Here is a 23,788-nt window from a genome sequence, read left to right on the forward strand (position 1 = left end):
AGAGAAAATCACAGAATATTCAAGGTTGGAAGGGACCTCTAGAGATCATCTAGTCCAACCTTCCGGCTGAAGGAGGCACACCTAGAGCATCTGGCACAGGGCGGTATCCAGGCAGGTTTGGAAGGTCTCCAGAGAAGGAGACTCCACAGCCTCACTGGGCAGCCTGTTCCACTGCTCTGTCACCCTCACAGGAAAGAAGTTCCTCCTCACGTGGAGACGGAGCTTCCTGTGCTCCAGCTTATGGCCATTACCCCTCGTCCTATCGCTGGCCATCAATGAAAACAGCCTGTCCCCTTCCTCCCTGCATTCTCCCTTCCTGAACTTATACATATTAATCATATCCCCTCTCAGCCTTCTCTTCTCCAGAGAAAACAGGCCCAGCTCACTCTGCCTCTCCTCGTACGGGAGATGTTCCATTCCCTTAATCATCCTGGTTGCCCTTCTCTGGACCCTCTCGAGAAGCTCCACGTCCCTCTTGTCCTGGGGAGCCCAGAACTGCACACAGTATTCCAGGTGCAGCTTCCCCAGAGCTGAGCAGAGGGGCAGGATCCCCTCCCTCCACCTGCTGCCAACATCCTCCTGATGCAGCCAGGAGCCCATTGGCCTTCTTGGCCATGAGGGCACACTGCTCACTCATGGTTAACTTAGTGTCAACCAGGACTCCCAGGTCCCTCTCCATGGAGCTGCTCTCCAGCAGGTCAAGCCCTAATCTGTCCTGGTGCCTGGGGTTATTCCTGCCCAGGTGCAGGACCCTGCACTTGTCCTTGTTGAACCTCATGAGGTTCCTCTCTGCCCAACTCTCCAGCCTGTCCAGGTCCCTCTGGATGGCAGCACAGCCCTCCGGAGTGTCGGCCACTCCACCCAGCTTGGTGTCATCTGCAGTCTTGCTCAGGGTGCACTCCGTGCCCTCGTCCAGGTCATTGATGAACAAATTGAACAGCACTGGGCCCAGCACTGACCCCAGGGGGACACCACTGGCCACAGGCCTCCAACTGGACTCGGCCCCATTTATGACCACCCTCTGAGCTCGGCCATCCAGCCAGCCCTTGATCCACCGCACCGTGCACTCATCTAGTCCACTCTCCCGGAGCTTCCGTATGAGGATGTTATGGGAGACAGTGTCAAAAGCCTTGCTGAAGTCAAGGTAGACAACATCCACGGCTCTCCCCTCATCCAGCCAGCCTGTCATCCCATCATAGAAGGCTATGAGGTTCGTCAGACATGACTTCCCCTTGGTGAATCCATGCTGACTGCTCCTCAACACCTTCTTCATATGTCTGGAGATTCTCTCTAGGATGAACTGCGCCATCACCTTTCCAGGGACAGAGGTGAGGCTGACCGGCCTGTAATTGCCCGGCTCCTCCCTCTTGCCCTTTTTGAAGACTGGAGTGACATTGGCTCTCTTCCAGTCCTCGGGCACCTCCCCTGCTCTCCAGGAGCTCTCAAAGATGATGGAGAGAGGCTGAGCAATAACCTCGGCCAATTCCCTCAGCACTCTTGGGTGCATCCCATCTGGGCCCATAGATTTTTGAGTGGCCAGTTTGCCTAAGTGATCCCTAACCCAATCCTTCTCAACCCGCRGAAGGTCTTCCTCTAGCCCATTTGTATCTCTTCCACTTGAGCCCTGCAGTTCATGGGGGGTCGACTTAGCAGTAAAGACAGAGGCAAAGAAGGCATTTAGTAACTCTGCCTTCTTGGCATCCTCCGTCACCAAGGCCCCTTCCCCATTCAGCAGTGCAGAGAAGGGGAACAGGCCCCCAGAACAAGCACAACTGCACAGTGCTGCTGCCAGAAGGTAATACCCGAAGGACGAGTGCCATAGATTCAGCAAGACACAGGTAGATGTACCAGCTGACAGCTCACCCAAAACATCTAATAGGATCACACCAAATGCCTCTCTCAGTCTCTCATGCAACCCCTTCAAAGTGCTTCAACACCTTACCCTGAATATCTATCTACAATAATGTTTATAATACTTCTGGTATCACCATAATAATAATAATTATTATTATTGGTATCAACATCATGAATGATGCCATCATCACTGTCTTCTCTAGCTGGCTATCATGGCTGAGTTTGCCTGGAGATTTTACCAGTGCTTGTATATATATAATATATTTCAACACACGAGCTATTTATATGTACATGTAAAAGCATGCTAGACTTATAAAACTGAATGCTGTAGTGGAAAAAAGCATATAAACACTCCTACATCTGAAGCAGAAACACAGCTCTTTCAGTGTCTGATGTCAAGCACAGGAACCTTCTGTTATGAATTATTATTAAATTGTAACTGCTTCTCAGAAAAAGGAAAAGTTGCTGCACGTAACAACACAACAGTAAGTTAGTCCCTTAGCTTATACCCCTCTCTATTATACTTCTATCTCCTCCTTCCCAAAACTAAAGGCAACAAAGTGCCCTCCTTTCATCTCTGGCCTCCCACAGTGACTGTGGTCCAAACATTTGTTGTTTCCAGGCAGGATTACTGTCATAGACAGGCTCTGGAGTTGAATATGAAAATGAGACCCAAATTCCAGGCAATGAACAATGTGGCTGTCTGGCTTTTCCATGGTTTAGACCACAGCCAGCCTACCCAGCCCGTGCATAGTTTAAAGCTTTGGTTCCAATTTTCAAAACAATTAAACACGAGATTTTGACTCCAAAGACAAAGCCTTTTCACATCACTCTCACAAATACCCATTCCTCTTGGCTCAAGAAAAGGTTTAAGAGAAATATATCTTGATTCTATAAAGCCAGAAAAAAACCAAACTCATTCCTGAATTAAGAAATGTTAATTTTTTTTTTTTTTTTTGAATTTAAGCTATCTTTACCTCTTTTTTTCCCTGCCTGAGGCTGCTACTTCCCCTGCTACTTAAGATAATATTTGCCCTGTGCAGGACATGGCAAGAGTCCTCTCCAGGATGCTGCCATCCCAAAGACATGTGATCGTATATATATAATCCCAAAGATGGGTGGCGCTCTCACTAATAGTGAGTGACATCAGTGAGTGCAGGACGGATCTTCGTGGCAAAGGTAGCAACGTCAGAGCCAGCTATGGCCAGTAATTTTGAACTGTCTTATTTCTTGCGCTACTTAGACCTCATATATTTATGGCATGCCAGATTTCATTCCAAATCTGTGATCCCATCCAGGAAAAACTGGTATCAGCTGTCAGTCTTTATACAGAAATGAGAAGAACAGAAATGATGCACCCCCATTCTGAGTTTTTAAACACTGGATTCTCCTTGACACCCTGGGACCTATGTCAGCGCTACTGTCTACATGCAAGCTAAGTAACCCTTTAGATTTTGTGACTAGACCAGGCCAAGCAGTTTGCTTTCCACATAACAGATTACAGAACAGCAGGAACAAATCTCCAACTCCTTTTTGCTGTGGATTGTTTGAATAAACAGTAAAAAGCAATTCTGTCTTTATTTCTCTCCTACTAACAGACCTCTCCGTTTCCAAGTTTCACTAAGACACTGGGTTACCAGACAAGGAGTTAATTAAGCACCAGAGCCAGTTAGGAAGGTACCTCTGAGGTAAGGGGCAGTAAGAGAATGGCACTGGTAATGACAGCAACTGGGGACTTGGAAACTTTTGTTAATGCCAACCAGCAGCAAGTGAGATCACTTGGAGCAAATGTGTTTCTGTTGGCTCCTGCCTGAGTCTGGGATCAGCAGCGCTGACTGGTGCAAAGTTATTTCGAGTGCTCCATAAATCCTGCACTCCAAACATATTCCTCAGAGAGTTAATGCTGATCGAGGGATTTTCTGTGCTTCTCAAGTGGCCGGAAAAGTCCTCATATTTTGCGTGCAATAACAAAACAAACCTAAATTATAGCTACTTGAGATTATCCTTTGAGAAGTCTTCCAAATTCATCCCAATACATCCACTGCTGTATGACAGGCACAAGATCCGAGTTAATCCCAAGGGGCAATTTCCACTACTGTTGCTGGAAGTGTTCTTCCTTAGCCTCACACAACATTTCGGACTTCGACTCTGGAAAGCACATGCCATATTCCTCCAAGTTAGTTTTCCAACGTCCTTTGCATTGGGGGAAAAAAACCAAGATTGTGAAAAACTATCTTTATCAATGGAAATCCTCTCTTCCTGAAATAGCCTGGAAACCACGTTCAGATGCAACACCAAACTGGCTGAAGACCTGATACAACCAACATCACAAGGGCCTTTCAACAACTGGTGCCACATATTTCCTTTGCAAGAGATGGAGTTACTCTACTGTGCTCTTCCATTATCCTCTTTCCTAGTGAAATTATGAAGAATTTTCTATCACAATAAGATGCTCTTTACAGATATTTTCCAGAGGAAGCTTAAGGAGAAAAAGCAAGTCAAAACTTTGTAAAACTTGCCAGACACACTCCTATACACAAAACAAGGCATCACTTGATGACATGGGTTGCAGGTGAGGAATCATCTATCTGCTTAAATATGAAATAAATAGATGAAGAGATGGCATAAAATAGTAGAAATAAGCAAGAAATTAGTTATCCACTATTTTTTTTCCTCCCAAAGAAGTGTCCTGTAAAGCGCTCACTAGTTCAAGCTGGTTTCCTTTTTCTTTTATCATCTTGGTGGCTCATACCAACCATGACATAGGCTATGGGTAAGAACCCCACAGCCACCTTCCCAGACGGCTGCAGTGATGCAATTGGAAGGCTACATCTCTGTTTCCCCATGGCACAGAGAAGAGGGTCCGGCCAGCCCGTGATGGTATTTGCAACACCCCGCTAGTTCCACTCAAAAGCTGGAGATGGCTCCTGAATCCCAGCCCCAAGCACATCCTGTGAGGGGGGACTAGCCCAGGGGCTGCACTGAAAGGAGACTTCACCAAGTGCCTTTTCTGCCTGCTAGCACAGCCTGACCCTTCCCTGCCCGTTCCCATCCAATTTTACAATATACCCCAGAGAGCTTTGTTCCATAAGGGCGCCTTCTAACAATGCGCAATGACAACCTGCAGGACAACTCAATAGCACAGCACAAGAATGTGCCTAACTTACTGCAGTGACCATCGGATGGGAAGCAGCAAGACACATACTGCATTGTAATTCATTTGTACTTCTGTGTCTGCCAGTTTTTCACGGGCTAGGAAAGATCAATGAATCAAAGTTATTTTGCTCTGAACACAATTTGCACTGCTTTAGGGACACTAGGCACCTTGTATAGTTTGTATTAGCATGACTGGATTTCTGTCAGTGAAATAAGATGCCATCACTTGACAGCCTCGCTCTCACAGGCAGACCTCGTGCACAATGAAGTAGTTGTGTGAGAATGGCTTTATGCCACCCACTTGACTTATGATATTATGATCTTAACTCATTTTACTCACATTTTCTGCAAGAACAGTTAAGAGTCTCTCCTCTTTTCCTCTCCCCAAATATACCAGATTATGATCCTGAATACAGGGAAAGTATTATGGAAGTGAAGGGCATTTTGGCCAATTTGCTGAGGAGAAAAATAAAAAATAACCCTAATAAAGCAGCTTTCCATATGCTGTGCAGGCAAGATATTAAAAAAAAAAAAAAAAAGTGATGCCTACAATAGTAAGGCAACAAAAACTAACTCTACCATGAAAATACCAGGAAAATGTATCACAAATCTTTCTGCATCATCCACATATCATATGTTTTATCATTAGCTTTTATGTAATTCAGCAAAAATATTTGCAGAAATACTCTCAAGACTTGAATAAAATCAAAGGAATCTTTATTTATACAGATTTACTGCCCTTCTCCTATGACTACCTTAGTGATTTTTTCTGTCACTTTTTTACTTTCTACACAGTACTTGCACATCCTGCAATCTTGTGTGTTGTATTACAGGCCTCTCCCTGACCAAAAGGAAGATTTTAGAGAGCCAATAATGGAAGCAACCATAGAGTTACTAGTCACAGAGTCACTGTCAGTCTTGTCTTTATGTATTTGTAAGAAACTAATTCTTTTTGTTTCATTGTTTTAAATGCAAGTTCTCAACAGGCTGTGCTAAAACATGATAAGCTTGCATAATCACATTATGAAGGTTAGGAGGACTTAAAAAATTATGAGTGATCACAAATTTTCCAAGTAGATCAATTCTCTAGGTTCTGTCAGAAGTTAGATCTTGATCAAATTAGATATCCATTTTACACAGATAGTTAAGGCCAACCAACCAACCAAAACCCCCTACAGACCCACCTTAGATTCTGTTACCTTACTACTAGGGTCTGACGGCAACTGTAGCTTCTTAATAACATACCCCATTTCTCCTCAACCAGTCACACTTCCAGCTGGACTTTGTTCTCTTTGATTAACTGCAGCAAGGCAATTTATATAATGCCTCTTTGGACACTGGAGATGTGGTATATCAAGGAAGATGTAGCCTATGAACTTTTATGTAGCAGGACGCAGCAGAGCAAGAAAGTAGGAAATGGGAAGAAGAAACCAAGGACACAGTCATTCTTCCATGCAACTGCCTCTCTTGTCTGAAAGTCAGCGACAAAACAGACTCAAGGTTGATGAAGAAATTGCTTTAAACTTTCAAAACCCCATGGCTCTCAAAATATTATTTGAAGATATATTGGTATATAATAGATTCAGATAATTCCTGTCAGTGAATTTATCTCTGAAAAACAAACTGGTATTTTCCTGTCTTCCAGGGCTTGGGCTTGAATGCTAAACAGAAGTGACCTGTTTTAGAAGTGGACTCAATAAACAGGAGGGAGCTGAGAATTGTGCTGCTATCCAGATACCCTACAAGCCTCCTGGTTGTGGGCAGGCCAGTCTTAAATGTGGCTAGACAACCAAAATCTCATTTCTGGTCTTTGAGGCTCAAAGGTAGTTTCCACAAAAAACACAGCTGCGATTGTGAATCAGAAATATGTTTCCTAACCTGATTTTTTGAGTGAAGCATTTAAATGAATGCCTGAATGAAATTATCTAAGTGTCTGAACTATAGATACTGCCAGTGAGACCCCATTCGAGAGAAGAGAGGAGCTCCCCAAGTCGCTCTGGGCTGTGGAAATCCCTGGCTGGACACAACACAATCTCCTTCTGAGAGGCCTAGTCATCACTCAGATTCCAGGGGCTCACCTCCTCTCTTTTGGCTCATGCAAAGGGATCAATCCAGGCCAAAGAAACTGCTGCAAATTCTGCTCTCCTGTCTGAGATGAATTGTAGCCCTTATGCTGGAAAGTCTGGACACGGGTGTGCTGACTGGCAGTGAGGAGCACCAAGCGCTGCTGCTGTCGATCCTGGCTGAAAGGGAACAAAACCTGCGCATCACTGCAGGCATGGGCAGAGCCTGCTAGACACCAGGTCTGTTCAACCGCCAAGTCGAACTAAGGAGTTCCATAAAGATTTAAATGTATCAATAAAAACTTCAATAAGCAGGAACTAGGACCTCCCATACTTGTACAGGATAAAAAAAAAAAAAAAAAAAAAAACGAAGCTGCACCCAAAAAGGTGAGATTATTCAAACTCCTATCTATTTTCATATTGGTCATACAAAAATTGGAGCACTAAACTTTTCAAGAATACATCACAACATAATATTCCCTCTGATGGGGTAAGGAAGTAGTTTTGTTAACTGCCAATACACACACGGAGAGCCTTCCAACTCAACTTTGTTTAAAAAAACCCACTACTCGCACACACTTCCTGTTACTATCACTGCCAATCCATATCATACAATTAATGCGAATATAAACATTTGTAATCAAAAATAATAAAATATGTTATTTATTATTCTGTTCTGGATGGAACACAGCTGACAGCTCTTCTTATAAAAATCTGTAAATAAAAATATCTCCAATATTGACAGTTTTGTTTTTCAATGGCCTCCCTGCACTTTTTCATGATTGAATTTTTAATAATCAATTTAGTTACTAAAACATCCAGCAACATAACTGTATGACTATAACTCATTGATATATCCACAGATCAAATTTAGACATGCTCAGTTAGAAGCCTGAACTGCAGTTCTCTATTCCTGTGAAATTACAAGAAAAATCCCGTCTGCACATCTTGGGGTTAGAGACATGAGAAGTTCCTCCCTCCGGTGGGGAGGTGAGATGTGTAAGCTAACACTAACACTCCCTTTAAAGGACTGTAGGTGACTGATTGGGTGACTGGTAAAGCGCTAACAGCAATGTTATCTTACTGTACTTCTCAAGGTTCACTAAGCCCTTGGTTTCACCTTGTAAAATAACAAGGAGTCAGATTATGCTCCTTTCACCAAAGCCAGTATTTTGCTTATTTTATTTTTTTTAAAGAATGAAAAAATAAAAGGATCACTCATATGGCTTTATGTGACATTGCAAGGAAAAAAGGCAGGCATGACTGTGGAGGGAAAGGAAAAAAATGAAGAAAGCCAAGCCCATGGTCCGGTGCTCATAATTCACTGGCATGAAGTAGCAAGACTACAGCTATTGCTTTGATCTACCTCTCTAGCTATTCCTTTTCCTGTTATAGAACCTCTGACATTTCATTGGTATTTAGATGTGATTAAAATATATCCTAATTCCTATAAATAGAAAAGTTGGTTCAAGTACTAATTAAAAACAAGTCTGGTATTTGGAAACTCTTACCAACAAAAAATAAAAAGGTGCAATAAACAGCAACATTTGAAATGTTGCCCGTTTTTCTGAGAAAAAAGCTAGACTTCTGCCCTATGGATCTTCCCATTAGTATTTGGGTTTCTAAGTGTTTATAATCATCCACCTGGTAAACAAGGTAAAAAAACCAGAATTTGCTCTCCTTCAATTTCAATTACTCACACAAAATTCCAATAAAAACAGGGTAAAGTCATGTACACTGACCTTTCAAACACTTCACCATAGTTTTTAATTAAGAAGTTGAGTATCTTGTTAAGTTTACTACAATCCTTCACTGTACACTTGTTTGACTATATGCTCCTTAAAAACTAGCCCTTTTTATTTATACATCTATATGTCCTTTATTTCCACAACTGGCCTCATCCTCTTGCATACTATCCATGTGAAGCAAACCCTTACTCACTGCAAGTATGCCTACAACCTTAAGTTCTGCTGTGCTAATTATCCCGATTCTTCCTGCTTGAGAAATCCATCAGACTCTACCAAATAGCCAGCACTGTGTGTGGTAGGAAGGATTTACTGGTTTGGCCTCTTAAGCCCTTTGGAGCAGGGATGCTAGTCTCATAAACATGTGTGATGGGGAAGGCACATTTACAGTATCACATAAAATTGCCTTTTCTTAAGTGACTGTTAACATCTCTGGCACTTACTAGCTGCAATTGTTAAGAACTAATTCCTCCTTGAAACTCATGCCCAGAGCACATTGTAGTCTCTCTGGAAGGCTTTTCTAAATCTGAACTTCTAAAACTGAATAAAACTTTAGAGAAACAATATGGGCTGACTATACATAAAAAGAATTTTAGACACACAACTGCCTTTAGGGATGATAAATATATCTAAAACAAATCAAATTCTGAATATAGAGCCAGTGTTACATAATAAGAATTTTAACATTAATGAACATGCTACCTAAAGTATATGCAAAATTACATATAAAATCTTAGCTGCATTGTCTCCTATTATTACAGTATACAAACACATCTGGACCTACACAACACACACACATACATATACAGAGAGAGAGTTACTGAGATACTCAGTAACTAAGGCATTGCAACAAAATAGATGTAGTTTTAGCTTTAGAATAGGAAAAAGGGTTTTGAATGAGTCTCGATCCTAGTGAAATACTATTATTCCTAGTCAACAAGACAATTACTCACTTTATGGTGATTTTTTTAGTGATTTACCTCTGCATCCTGTTCACGGAGCTTATATGTTTTCTCTAAGCACTGCAGTGTCCTAGCGCACAATGTTTTCTCTTCCAAAAGAGACTCCAGAAGCAAAACCAGCTGGTCCGGGAGAAGCTACGAAGAAAATAAAAGCCTTGTGAGAATAAAGCTGTGCATACAGACAATTAAATGGAAACAAACCAATTAGGACAAGACTGTGATAACCTGTGTAATTCAGCCTATATTTGAAATATTGTGAGAACTTCTAGTTGATTTCTGAAAAATTTTGGGGTTTACGTCTCTGTATTATGAAAGATTATGTTCAGCGGACTAAATAAGACTTATTTTCCATGGCTTCCATTTCTATATTTAGATTGAATCAAAACCAATTTTATCTTATTGAAACATTACCATAGCTTATTAAGCTAAAATCTTTATGGAATACATATGCTAAGTACTTCCATTTAGATTGGGTTTGGAAGGGATAAAATATAAGAACAATTTGTAGTTCATTATTTCAGGAATCCACCAGACATATAAATGTGCAATTCTCAGAGTGGCATTTTTATTTTATATGAGCAATTGCTTGGTATTCCTACAGTAAACGAAGAAACACAACACAAGCAAGAGGCACTATTCTAGTGAAAAAAAATCAGGAGCAGTGCAACACTACAGTAAAAAGAAGCATACTACATTTCTGGTACATAGAGTATGTATATATATGAGTATAATAGTTAGTTGCTGTGACTCAAAAACCTAACATTTTCAAGTTGAACCTACTGCAGTCTGAAAACAAAAAGCATACATCTGATGTAGCAAGTGCTTAAGTGCTCTGTTTAATAGGCTTATTTGGATGAACAAATAAATAATTCAAGCAGAGCTCAAAGACAAATTGCACCAGCTGCCAGGAAACAAGCACTGGAAATTGAGGGTTCAGAATGACCATCGAGAAGTTCAAGTTTGTGAAAATGTCCCAGAGCTTTCTCTACTATTCATCATTGTGAGCACAAAAAAAAAANAAAAAAAAAAAAAAAAAAAAAAGGTGAAATCAGGAATGCGGGATGTGAATTAAACCTATTGCGTGCAAAAATACACCAGAATCATTCACATTTAATATTCTCCATAGAGATCAATGAAAAAACAAACAAGCACACAAAGAACTCCCCCCAACCATATCCTGTTACTTTAGCAGAGCTTCCAACTTCTGTGCCATTTGGAAAGGCTCTCCCTCCAGCTTTCCTGGAGGGCAGCTTTGCCGGCCGGAGCTGCGGCTGCCGCCTCGTGCCAAAGGGGCCCGCGGCCCGCACCTCGGACACTCAGGCCAGGAGGACATCAAGGATTTTATGTTATGTCTTAAACCGTAAAGACTTTCCAGTTAACTAAACATTCTTCATGCTTAATCTGACATAATTTAATGCTAGTATCTAAATCGTAAGAAAAGGAGAAATAGATCTCTTTAATAGGATTTTAATGATTTGGTTTCCTTGCAACACAATCTTTTCTTACTAAAATCATATTCTTCTGCACTGAAAAGAAACCAATCTTACTGCCTCTAACTGGAACATTTTCTGAGTGCTACCCAAGCCTGCCAACAAAATGGAGTTGTTAAAAATAGTTAAGACATTTAAAAATATTTAGTATTTCAATTTTAGGACAACTACTAAAACGTCAACTTGAATATTTATTGCACTGTCCAAGAACAGCTGCTTGGTGAGGGGAGAGGAATACTTTAAAAAACAGAACAGGGAAGGTTTCTGGGAAACGGCTCTGCTTGGAAACTGAATTCATTTAGAATGCTAATAAAATCTGAAATATTGCAGAACACCACACACAAAAAGGTAACTTCTTATTTAGAAAGCTTTCACTACTAACTACAAAGCCAGCAGAGCCTTACTTAATTTGCAGAAACTGCTGAAATGCATGCATACATTAAAAACATATATACTTTCTATGTACATATACTAGAGAAAGTTCAGCATAGCTTAGAGAAGTTATTTGATAATATGTTGTCAATATAATTGTTGTACGAGTTCACCCACAGAAAGCTATTGTTTAAGATAATACTAGAATTTAGAATCTAGCCGAAGCCAACAAAAGCAAAGTGAAGCAGCAGTCATGTCCTTAATTTGCCTCTGCCTAGTACTACTTTATGGGTGAAGAGTTTTCAGGATTATAGTTTAAACTCTGTCAGTTTGTACACGAGACAGCAAAGGGAAAAGAAATCTGAGACCATGGTTTCTGTTGTTTTCCCACGTCCTAGGTACACACTAGTTTCCAGCTCCTGCTTTAACTAAAGGGCAAGAAGTCCTGGAGAGGGAGCGCAGGGCGGGCGCACCGGCAGCAGCAAAGCGGACAGACCTGTAACCAAAGCGGCACTAGTGGGCGCAGCTACACATCTTGTTCTTTCCTTCACTTCCAACAAAAATACAGGGAGGAACACACTTGCTTTCATTCCCTTCCCTCCGCGTACATAAAATAAACTCTGCCAGAGAGTGCCAGAGAGAAAACTTGCTTTCTGATGAAAGATACAGAAAGTTCAGGAGAAGTTTTGAGATGAAAAATTCCTTTAAATTTTAAAATTTTCCTGCCCTCTTTTTTTACCCCCCAAAGGCAGCAATGTGTATAATAGTATCCCCAAATCAATTTATTAAAGACTGCTAATAACTTCTTAAAATTGCACTAGAAGTTTTATTCAACTAGACAGACCCTATTACTTTTTGCTTCCCCAGTCACCATCTTTATTTGTTCCAGCCACCTGTCAGCTCTCATATTCCACATTGAGAATTGTTTGGGGTGAATACTGTCAATTTTCCACCTCTTTGCCTTGTGTTTAGTGCAAATGACCCCTTGCAAAATTCTAGTTTCTACGAGAAGATAAATGTTGAAGTAAAAATAAATTTGTTTTCAAATACTATGGAAACATTATCCTTATGCAAATTCAAATTCTGTGAATGCATCTTGAACATCTAACTTACAGGAAAAATACACAATGTAGGTTTAGCAAAATACTGCAGAATAAACACCACTGTGACAATGTATATTTCCATGCTGAAATCATGTCCCGAAACCAACCGCAACACTCCAAACACAAAATTTCTATCTTCCTGTTAAAAACATACATGTAATTCTAAATCTAAATGAACTACGAACTGCGTGGGAAAATGCTGCATATATACATGATTACTAGAGTAGATCACTTAGACAAGGAAAAGCAACTTGGTGGTTGCTACCAATTAATACTGGTAGTACCAACAGTGGGAAATGAGCACCTTGCACTGTGACTACGAATGCTGCAATGTCATCTATTTATATTGTAAATTAGACGGCTCTAGTTCCAACCCATTCCTGCTGCATGGAAATCGCAGGGTTCCTCCTCCTCCAGTTGTGAGTATTGACACTGTATGAAGATAATAAATTACTGTTTTGATCAAGCACATTGGTGGTTATTTTTTTTAATCTTGTCCCATAAAATCAAGTAACATATCCCCACTAGAATGCTGTATCTCAGTGCTATGTACTTTGTCTTGTCCTGAAGACTACACAACCTCTCTTGGAACTATTCAGCTTTATGAAAAAAAGTATATTTTGTTTTTCCCGGTAATTTTTCCAGGGCTTTTTAAGTGTGAACCACTTATAAAGTTTGAATGAACAGGCTGCTATCTCTGATACAAACTTGAAATGATATGGAATCAAGACTAATTCTATATTTGAAAAATGCAAGATGAAAAAGTAAAAATATCTCATCAAATTGAAAATATAACATAGCCTGTCATCAAACTAATATCAATATATACTAAATTCAATATATACTAAACATTTGGGAACTAGGTAAAAGAGACTATACATTTTATTCATATGAGTATACAAACACTTGGAGCAATATACCATGTTAAAAGAACATTTCAAGCTGCAAACAGTTTTGAAAGGGTTTCTGCAAGTAGTCTTGGAACAAAAGTATGGATTTTCTGAATCCTAGCCCTAACCTGTAAAAAGCACAAAGAAAACAAATCTTGCCTCTTAAAAGATCTGGTATTGCAGCTAGAGAGGTCATCGACCTCACATCCCAGAAGACCACCCACACGAAGGAGAGTGTTTATCAATACCTGCATTAACAAATGCAATAAATGCCAGATTCACCCTTTACACTAGAAAAATGTATCTGAAACATTTGACTACTGACCTTTCGCAGCCATGAAACGTGACATAGATATATGTACTCGAGCATCCTGAGCACCAATGCTTGCACGGCACCCCTAAGCGAGGACACAAATCACTAAAGAAGTACAGCTGGTATGCTGAATATCCCATTTGCTCCAGCCTGCACTTGAATGAAGTCATTGAAAGCCTCCTCGGAGGGGAAATGTGCCTCAGACTAATGCAGCAGCCGATTGACAGTGGCGTGATTTCTGTTATTACTCCATTATCACGCTGGGATCTGTGCCTAAATGAGCATGCTTCCTCCCTGATGCCATTTCCTTTTATCCTGACGCTAGTCTAAAAGCGGATCAATGGGAGTAATATATATGATGTCACTTCAATTTACAGCTACTGCCTCCCCCTCTCACATGCACGGATAGATCAATTCTTCCCAAAAATGGTTAAGAAATGCATGGGGAGACTCTTCTCTCAGAAAAGAGCTCTCTGCTATATTTGTCTATGTAGCTACAGCAAGTAACTGTTTACACAGAGCAAAAATGGGGGGGAAAGGAAAAAAAAATCACTACTGTATGTTGGAAAATGCTGGTGGAAATACTACACAAACAAGGCCCAAAACATTAAAGCATTTTGACCTTTTAAATCTATACAGAAGAGTTTCATGCTTGCAAGACAATAGATTTCAGCATTGTATCTCAGGAATAAGGCTGCCATGTTCTCCACTCCCTCACTCCACTTTTTCTTCTCTCCCCTTCCCCCCCCCAAAATCTCAAAACATAAAATATCTTTTCATTTACAGTTTTATGAGATTTTCCAAAAGACAAAACAAAATTCCTTCCCATCCCTATCACAAGAAGAAAAACCCACCCCAGAGTTCAACAGCGAATGGTTCCCTTCAGATGGAGTTTCCTCTTTAATTGCAGATAGGAAAGGGCTGCTACCAGTCCAGCAGACAGGATTTATAGGGCCAGGCCATCTCTGTGGCCCCATTCCGAACCAAAGAAACAAATCCCCAAACAAATCTTGTGTCGTAAACTCTCTGGATAGACAATATGCCTGGAGGGCTGCTTTCTGCAGGCTGTAACTAAGCATAAAACCTTCGTGGAAGATCTCTAACAACATCCAGAAACTTGTTAGCCCAAAAATTCGAGGGAACTCTATTGGCATAGCAACATTTTTAGAAGGACATGGCCACTGTTTCCCTCAGTATTCTGAGACGCTGTTTTCATCTGTGCTGACACTTTCGTTAAAGGAAAACGAGGCTTTTTTTCTTCCTCCTCCTTCAGAGACTAAAATTTACTCTTATCAAGAAACATATGAATTCAATAAAAATGTTCATACAAACAGCTGTTAACTAGCACAGCGCAAAACACTGTACTCAAGGAAGTTCTGACAGAACCAGTCTTTAATTTGATTAATACACAGAAGAAAAAGTAATCTGCAGCTGACAAGAAAATGCTTTGAACTGGCCTGTAGAATGAAACCCGTCCATTCCCATGGCTGACAAAATTTCAAAGTTTGCACTGAAGCAGCCTGTTTTGTTTCACTTTAGGTCAGTCTGTTTATAGTTTTCTATTCTTGGTGAATAATCAGCTCCCTTAGAGCATTTATGAAAGTTAACTAGACCTCACTAATCTAAAAAGTAAAATAAATACCTATGCTGGTTGTGTATTCTCTTTTAGCTGTAAACTGCTGTTCCATCAAATGTGTTTCCAGTCATATGCAAATTCTTCGTTCACTTTTTAAGTATATTTTTACTGTACTTGACCAAACATTTTACAGTATGTTTTTTTTTTTTTTTTAATAGTTAAACGGGAGTTGTACTGAGTTTTTAATCACAGAAATTCAATTCCCATGAAGTTTGCTTTCTTTTAAAGGTCCTTTTGTAATTATCATGAAGAGTTTATCAACATATGGTCTGTGAAACATTTAAAGAGACTCTTTCTGAGGTATTTAGGAAGTCTTACATCACTTGTTTAATATCAGGAGAACATAAAGGTGATATTGGTAGCAATTTATTTAATATAAAAAGAGCACTTGTGTGTAGTTCCCAGTTATTTTCCTGTTTTGAATTTCAATAAAGGATTTTTTTTATTTTTGGGAATAGGCAATCTACAACACAAAGTGTTCTAAAGTGATTATCTATTTAAAGATGCAGTTTTAATTTCATACTATTTTGTGCATATGGAAACATTAGCGGACAAAAGATACATGTCCCAAAGAACAGCACAAAACTATATCTGCAGCCAAGTATAAAAATTTGATTTTCAAATATAACAAAATGACAAAAGTTACAGTTATCAGTCAACAGATATGTCAATATGCAACCAATAAATATTCTCTCACATGACAGAGCTACAATTTTAGAAAGCAGTAGGGGGAAAGAAATTTTTAAAGGATGGAAATAAAAAAAGCAGCAGTAGCAGCATTTTTGAAATAGTAGTTACTGGTGGTCAATAGTATCCAAAATATGCTGTCTTCTTTGAAAATGTGAAATATCCTTCTGCAAATCTGTTCTGAAGTAGCATTGATTTTTAAAAATAATATTTGCGTACTCAGTGCTGTGAGTTCCTTAGTGTTCCTTAAGTGTTACGGATACCCAGTTCAGGAAGGCTCTTGACATTCTGTGCTTCTGTGATTGTGTGTGTGCTTAGATTTTATCACATTTATAAGTTTTTTTTGTTCTATTGTATTTTAAAACACAATTTTGACTCTAAAACAATTGACTGAGTATATCTCATTTTACTTCCCTCCATTATTTTTTTTGCTACTTATGCATTAATCTTTATATTTCATTCTCTAAATACTAAACGATCTTTCTTTATAGACTAGCATTTAAGCAAAGCAGTCAGGAAAACTGCGGGTATGCATTATGACACAAGATATGAGTGCAAGGATTTTATCTTACCAGTATTTTTAGACTGTTAATATAAGAATCAGCTGCATAAGTAAATATCTAAGGTGTTTCATGTTCTGTGTTCAACATGTCATTTACATATTATTAGTATTTTTTTTTAAAGATTAGCAATTGCTACCAGTCTATAAACAGTTTTTTTTTTCTTAAGTTATACTACAACATATTTTCCCATCATTTATTTAATGGAGAGAAGATCCACTTACGAAGAAACTCAACATCTGCAATCTAACATAAATGCATTGAAATGTCAAAAATGATTAAACTTTTATGATCTAACACAATGCTGAACCACCAAAATGAAAACCAGGTGGTTTCCTCCACAGGTTCGGTCAGGTTATACATTGCTTTCCCTCAACTCTTGTTTTCTCAAATAAATGTTTCACCGTAACTTTACCCTTGAGCACAATAATTCCTGTTTAGCAGAACAGACTGCACATTGTCTATGTAGATTATAATCTCTTTCACCTAAAATCATTATTATCATGCTTTCAGCAAAAGTTCCTCCTAGCTCCAAATGAACTGACCATGACAAAAGAAAAGCCATCATGAGAAGCCAGATTCCCCATCTGAAGTCGTGCTCCAGACAACTGTATCTGAAGCGCATGCGGAACAGCCTGGATGGCCATGAGAGAAACTGGAGTTGAAGCTGGTAGCAGTTAGCAACCCCTTCACTTGACCTGCAGAGCCCCCAGTGCCACCAGCGGCTGCAGTCGAGGCCAGAACACCCTCGCCACAGCCTGTGCTCTCACACCATGAGAATTCACCCAGCACGAAGATCCCTTTCCTCATCAACAGCAAACCCAACATATGCAGCAAACCCAACAGGTTCAGCAACCAGGTTCTCTAATGGAGTAAAACAAAGCTGAAAAAGACTTCAGATTTGCTTTCCAGACTCCCAGAGGACTGCAAATTACAGGTTTCATACAGAAGTCCAACAATACTTCATCAACACTTGGTGGGAAGATTTGGACATACACCTTGTAACAGATGTAGAAGTAGAGAATTTTTCTCTTCTTTGTTCACTCCAAACACCCTAGATCACAAATCATACAGCTGGTCTTAACAGCTTAGGCCAGCTCACCTCGGCTGATCATCTAGGTCATCATCAAAAAAACAGCTCAGTGATCTCTCTCTAACACTTAACAAAAAGTTAGGGGTTACAGCAAGACTAAGAATGGTCAGTTTGCTAACTGTGCAATGAGCAGATGAAGAACAATTACCATTGTATGCTGGTCTCAGCCATCAGAGAAGATCCCTGATTGCTATAGGAAATGCCCTTTTTTACAGGCTTCAAAATTACTGTTCAAGAAGCCTCATCATCTGGCACTGGAAGCACCAAATCTCCAGAAACTACTTTGTGCAGTTAAGCAACCTCTTCAAACCGAAATCCTTGCAACACAACTGAGCAATAGTGAGCTTGAAGAAATGCCTTCTTTTTCCTCAGAGAAAATGGCATGTATATGGGAATCTGAAAGGACTGAAATTTGCCCCACCTTCACTAATCAATGCACACCCCACACAGTTCCCAGAGTTCACCAAGGATCACAGATAAAGATGAAGAAAACTAAATTTCTGGACTTTTTTTAATTGAATCATGATATTTTTTGAGGCCCAAGACTTGTTAACCTCAACATTTTTTGTCCTGATGAGTTGTTTTGAACACAAAAAAAAAAAAAAAAAAAAAAAAGAGAGAGAGGAAGACAGAATTTACTTCCTTCTTTAACCATTCAGCCACTGGTACTGCTGAAAAATATCACACTAATTCTACTTCAGTTGCTACTGCAACTTAATATACAATTATATATTAAGATCTAACTGCTTCACCAGGGATGTTTGGCTGCTTGTGATGTATCACAAGCCATTACTAGAGAAAAGGGTCAAAGTACAGATGAGAACCTGTGCCCTGTGCTTTTACCCCTTGATCATTTACTCCCAGAATCCACAAGAATCAATCTCTTTTCTATCCTTTTTGATTCTGGAACAATTGATGACATGTAGTTTCAACCAGTTGTCTTAAAATTCGTACAGCAAATACATTTCCTTAACTGAAATCTCCTCCTGCTATGTTCTGTGTTGACACAGTCCATGCTCTCTCATATCAGTTTTCCCTCATGACACCTGCTATGTTTTACCTCTTGGCATTTTTTATTTGTTTATCTGTATCACAGCTGAATGTACTCAGCTTTCAGAAGTACAGACATACCTCCAGCAGCCTTAATTACAGGAGATCTTACAATAGATGTCATCAGAACAGATTAGATCTAAACCTGTAACTATGTAAGGGATGCTGGGGACCTAGAAGAACAGCATGCAGAATTTGCAGTCATGAAATGATCTCACTGACCAAAAACACAGAGATGTCAATCCACTAACTATTTTTTTTTGTCTTTTTAAAGTTATCTCTTAAAATATCTCTCACTAAATTCTCCAGTTGTCTGGAGACTTCTTCTGTCATAGCTCTAAGTGCTCCAGCTCCAGGACTGCCATTACATCTCACCCTGATTACCTCAGTGTCTCCAAATGAAGCCTCTGGTATCTAAAAAATAGCTCATACTGAATGTTGCACCATGTCCCCGAGTCTGTCACACTGGTCTTCTTCCTGTTCCTGCCTCTCCAGATCCCCTCCAACCCCCTGCAGCTGGCAGGGCATGCCACAGCCAGCACCCATCACGCTGAGACCACCACCTAGAACTTCCAAGCAAGGAACACAGGTTACAGGTGGGCTCTTTCTCAATGCCACAATTCTTCACCCAAAATATACAGACTTCTTGAAAGGGAGACCAAACTTGTTTGTGAGTTAATCCCAAACTGCACTACAGCACAGGCCACAAGCACCACAATCTTCCATTTTGCTGAGAGATTTTTAGTTTTGCTGCCTTTCGTACACAGCAATATGCACTTAAGAAAAAAATGCAGCCCTTTCTCCCTTCCAAGAAACCCTTTATGAAACAAAACACTCAGCTGCACACATCCCTCTCAGGGGGAGAGGATGACACAATAAACAACACATGACAGATGTTAGTTATATTACTTAATGCACTTGTGGAAGCTAATCAGATCCTATGGCGATGAGTGTGGTATGGAACAGAACAAGGGTATCCATTACTTTTTACTCCAGATTTAAAAAATATGGGGGAGGAGCTTATTTAAAACTGTTGCAGAAGACAATTACCACTGCAAAAACCCCAAGCCTTTAAAAGATCTGAGCACAAGTGGATGAGTGCTGCATGACACTCTTATTATGTCCAGCACTATTTAAAAAGACGCCATAGATATTAGCAAGGATCTATCTGCCAGATTCTCCATTTCAAACTCCTATATAGAAACATTAAAATTAATCATAAAAATAAATCCAACTGAAACTTGCTAGACATGAACTTTTCCAAAATGAAGTTCTACTTAAATATTTTCATCTTGCAGGGCTGCAAGAAACTCATGGGTTTGGGACAGGATTTCAATTCTCTAATCTTGCAGAAACAGGCTTTCTTAAAAGAAAAAGAACTCCAAAAGTCAGTTAAAATACTAATGTTTTCAGAAATCATTACCATCTCTTACCATTTGGTAAGAGATATGCTGCAAAGTGCTAAATTCTGCTCATGTTTCTTAGCTGAGAATCTCTGCAATGCCAAGAAAAGTATGTGAATTATTAAAAGGGAGCAGAAGTTATTTTATCATGTGTACTGACCAGCTCTTCCACATATAGATACAACATTAATAACTTCTTTTAGATCTAGATAACAGATTTGTTTCTTGACTCAAAACTACAACTTCATGTGGGAACAACCCTATTCAATTTACTAGAATTACATCAGAGCATTAGCCTCTACAGTTCTCATGAAAAATGAAAAGAAAAAGTAATAGAAATGTGTACTGGTTTATGACAATGCAAGTGTCAAAAATAAGTTAACTTGGAAACCTGGAAAAGAAAAAATATTTTAGGACGAATTAAGTAACCACTAAATTGATGTATAGGAACGAACAAAACATATGGCATTTAGGGTGCACACTGCAAATTCATTCCCAGAGCTGGGGTAAAAGTGAAAGCCTAAAACTAATTTGTTTATAAAATAAGTGTAGGTATTAATCACTGAAAATTAGCTATCAAAAAACATTCTTTTTTTTATAACAATTGCAGAAAATTTTATACAGACACACACATATATATGTATTCACTTACACATATATGTATATAGATGCTTGTATGTATGTATGTATTATGTTTTATGTTTTAATTCAAAAAGTTGTTAAATTATTTTAATTTCATAATTCCCACCTCTTCACACTACATATTCTGGTGCACCTCATTTAACTTTAACTCATTTAACTATCATTTAACTTTTTGCAAATTCATACAAAATACAGGTCCTTGCAACTTTGTTTCCATCTCCAGGCAGGGACACAAAAGTTCCTTCTGCAACGGGTTCTAGATCCTCTGTTTTTAATCAGATCAAGCATTTTCCCTGCTGAATGTTTTCCCCGACATTTTCCATCAGTCAATTGTTACATCCCTTTTTCTTTTCTTTCTTTTTTTTTTTTTTTTTTTTTTTTTTTTAATGTTGTGATCATGAATGAATTTTATGCAAAGCCATATAAATAACTGGGAAAGGAAAGGGTATAACAGTTGTTGCAAACAAACCCAAAGCAGAAGAGTCTCCTTCTGAAACTGTGATTTTCATTGTGTAAATACACAGAGAAATAATTCAATCTGCTGCTGTTCATTTCCACTATTTCCCACTTTGCAAAATGATCTCAAATGGGTGCCCCATATTCCTCCTGTGACCTGCGTGTTTTTTAATTCCATTCTAGGCTTATTCTGTTCTGGTTTCACTCAGAAAATTTTATGTGAATTCAGACAAGCCACCATGGGCCACAGCCTAACTTCCTCATCAGCAGGCATCAAGCAAATCAACACAGTCAATAGCTGAGGAGCCTATCAACCTCTACTGTTATTAATTTAATTGTAAGGAGGGAGAGGAAAAAATAATGATTCAAGGAGAGATACATGGAAAATTTGCTGACTTACAGCCTCATTCTGTGCTCATTACGTAAGAAAAGCTACCATTAACTTCAGGGGAATATTTACTTGTGTAAGTTGTGTAAGATTGGCACTTAAGCACTCTAGTTATAGACAAATGTAAAAACATTCAAGTGCAGCAGATAGGTTGTCTATGCAGTGGCTGAGTATTACTTAAGCACTAATGCCTGAAAGGCCCTTATAAAAAATACAGTGTTTTAACGGTGATTTACAGGGTTATCTACTACTGGAAATAGTTGCCTGAACAGCATGTTTTAGCAGGAACCCAACAAGCTGGGCACAGCAACAGAGCATAGTTAGTTATAAGGGAAGTTTGCACAGTGAATCCTACATCTCACTTGAGGTATCACTCGGTAACATTTTCATTTGAATCTGATTTAAGTTAAGTAATGACTGCTTCTGACCACCTGAAATGCAACTCAATTTGCACTACAAGGAAAGGCAATTGCACACTGCATCAGCACTTTCCAAACAGTCAATTCAAGCTCCAGGTCTTTCTTTGCAGACACAGATAGGCCACTGGAGCTTTAACAGAGTTGATGTTACCATTATATGTTTTAAATACCTGAGAAATGAAGTTTATCTACAAAAATTACCTCCTCAAAGAAACTTCAAATTAAAGTTCTAATCCTATAAGCAATTAAAATTTTTATTATTATTAATTCAATGAATTTGTTCAAAGCCATTTATTGTATTATGTCAAGTGTATATGACCACACTCCTAATTTTTGAAAATTACTTGACAATCGATTACCCTAGGATAAGTTTAACGACTCTTCATACACTCTGAAATTAGCAGCAAGCACTGTGAATAGTTATGGCAATATGTACAAAATTGCTATTTGGCAGAGCAATATTTTCCATTCATAAATTTTACTTTTCATAGCCCTATCCGGAATAAAATAAATAATATATCAGAAATATTTCCCAAAATGATAGAACTTTTTGTTTTTTTGGTCTTCTAGGGGTACATACTGATTGAGGTGGCTATATATTTTGACCCTTGTTTAAAAATAATCTCTCAATGTCTCTCTGAAAAACTGGGCTACAGATTAACCCATCCTAACAAATCCTTCAAAAAACCTGTAATTTATGGGCACAACTCTACAAATGCTTATGTGTCATTAACTTTGTATGCATGAGTAGCTCCACTGAAAGTAAAAGAAATTCACACGTACCCAGAAGTTTACAGGATCTGGTCCTCTGAAATGTCCATTTTGAAAAAACATTACGGGGTTTAAGAAATAATAGCAAAGTCAAATTCCACTTACTGTATTGTTTTAAATTAGCTCAAAACATATGGAGGATTATGTATTATATTATGTAGATTTACAGAGCAACTTCTGTAGATTCTGTAGGTTTACAGAACAATTTCTATTAAATTCTGTTCGTAAGGTGTAGAATCTAATAAATTCATCTACCCAGTCCTATTTCTGTACACGTTAAAAAAAAATCACAATATATTCTTAGAAATGTAAAAAGAAATTTTAGACATTCCAACTAAACAGCATGTCAAATTTTAAATCAGTTTCTGTACACCACTGAGTAGAGCCTGGGAAATTTCTGCAGTAGTGACTTGCAGATTTATACATACTCACAGCTCTTAGAAATTCAAGGAACTAAAAATCACTCGATACTTTTTGAAAACCAGGACATCACAACCATAATGCCTACTTTACTACAGCCCAAGTAAAGATGACACTGCAGCCCGAGATTTCCTGCTTCTTCTCACTCTTTTTGGCAATCTCCACACAAATTGCTAAAAGGGCAAACTCCTGCCAACAACCAATCCAGCTATCAATAAATATAACTGTCACAATTTCATCAATTATCCGTGTATAAAATCCAGAGAAACCAAAATATCCACTTTACAGAAGGAAAAACATGTTGCATTGTCTTAG

At 39.0% G+C, this 23,788-nt stretch overlaps 1 protein-coding gene across 1 annotated transcript in view; it reads right to left on the bottom strand.

Annotated features, from left to right (window-relative positions):
* CUNH9orf3 (chromosome unknown C9orf3 homolog) overlaps positions 1-23,788 on the bottom strand; it is a 180,131-nt gene that overhangs the window by 13,085 nt on the left and 143,258 nt on the right. The window contains exon 13 of the mRNA XM_026038247.1: positions 9,799-9,915. Coding sequence (XP_025894032.1) covers positions 9,799-9,915 — 117 coding nt within the window. The remainder of the gene's footprint in view (positions 1-9,798; positions 9,916-23,788) is intronic.

Source organism: Nothoprocta perdicaria, unplaced genomic scaffold, assembly GCF_003342845.1.
Source record: "Nothoprocta perdicaria isolate Ctin4 unplaced genomic scaffold, notPer1 scaffold_205, whole genome shotgun sequence".
In the NCBI taxonomy this organism is placed as follows: Eukaryota; Metazoa; Chordata; class Aves; order Tinamiformes; family Tinamidae; genus Nothoprocta; species Nothoprocta perdicaria.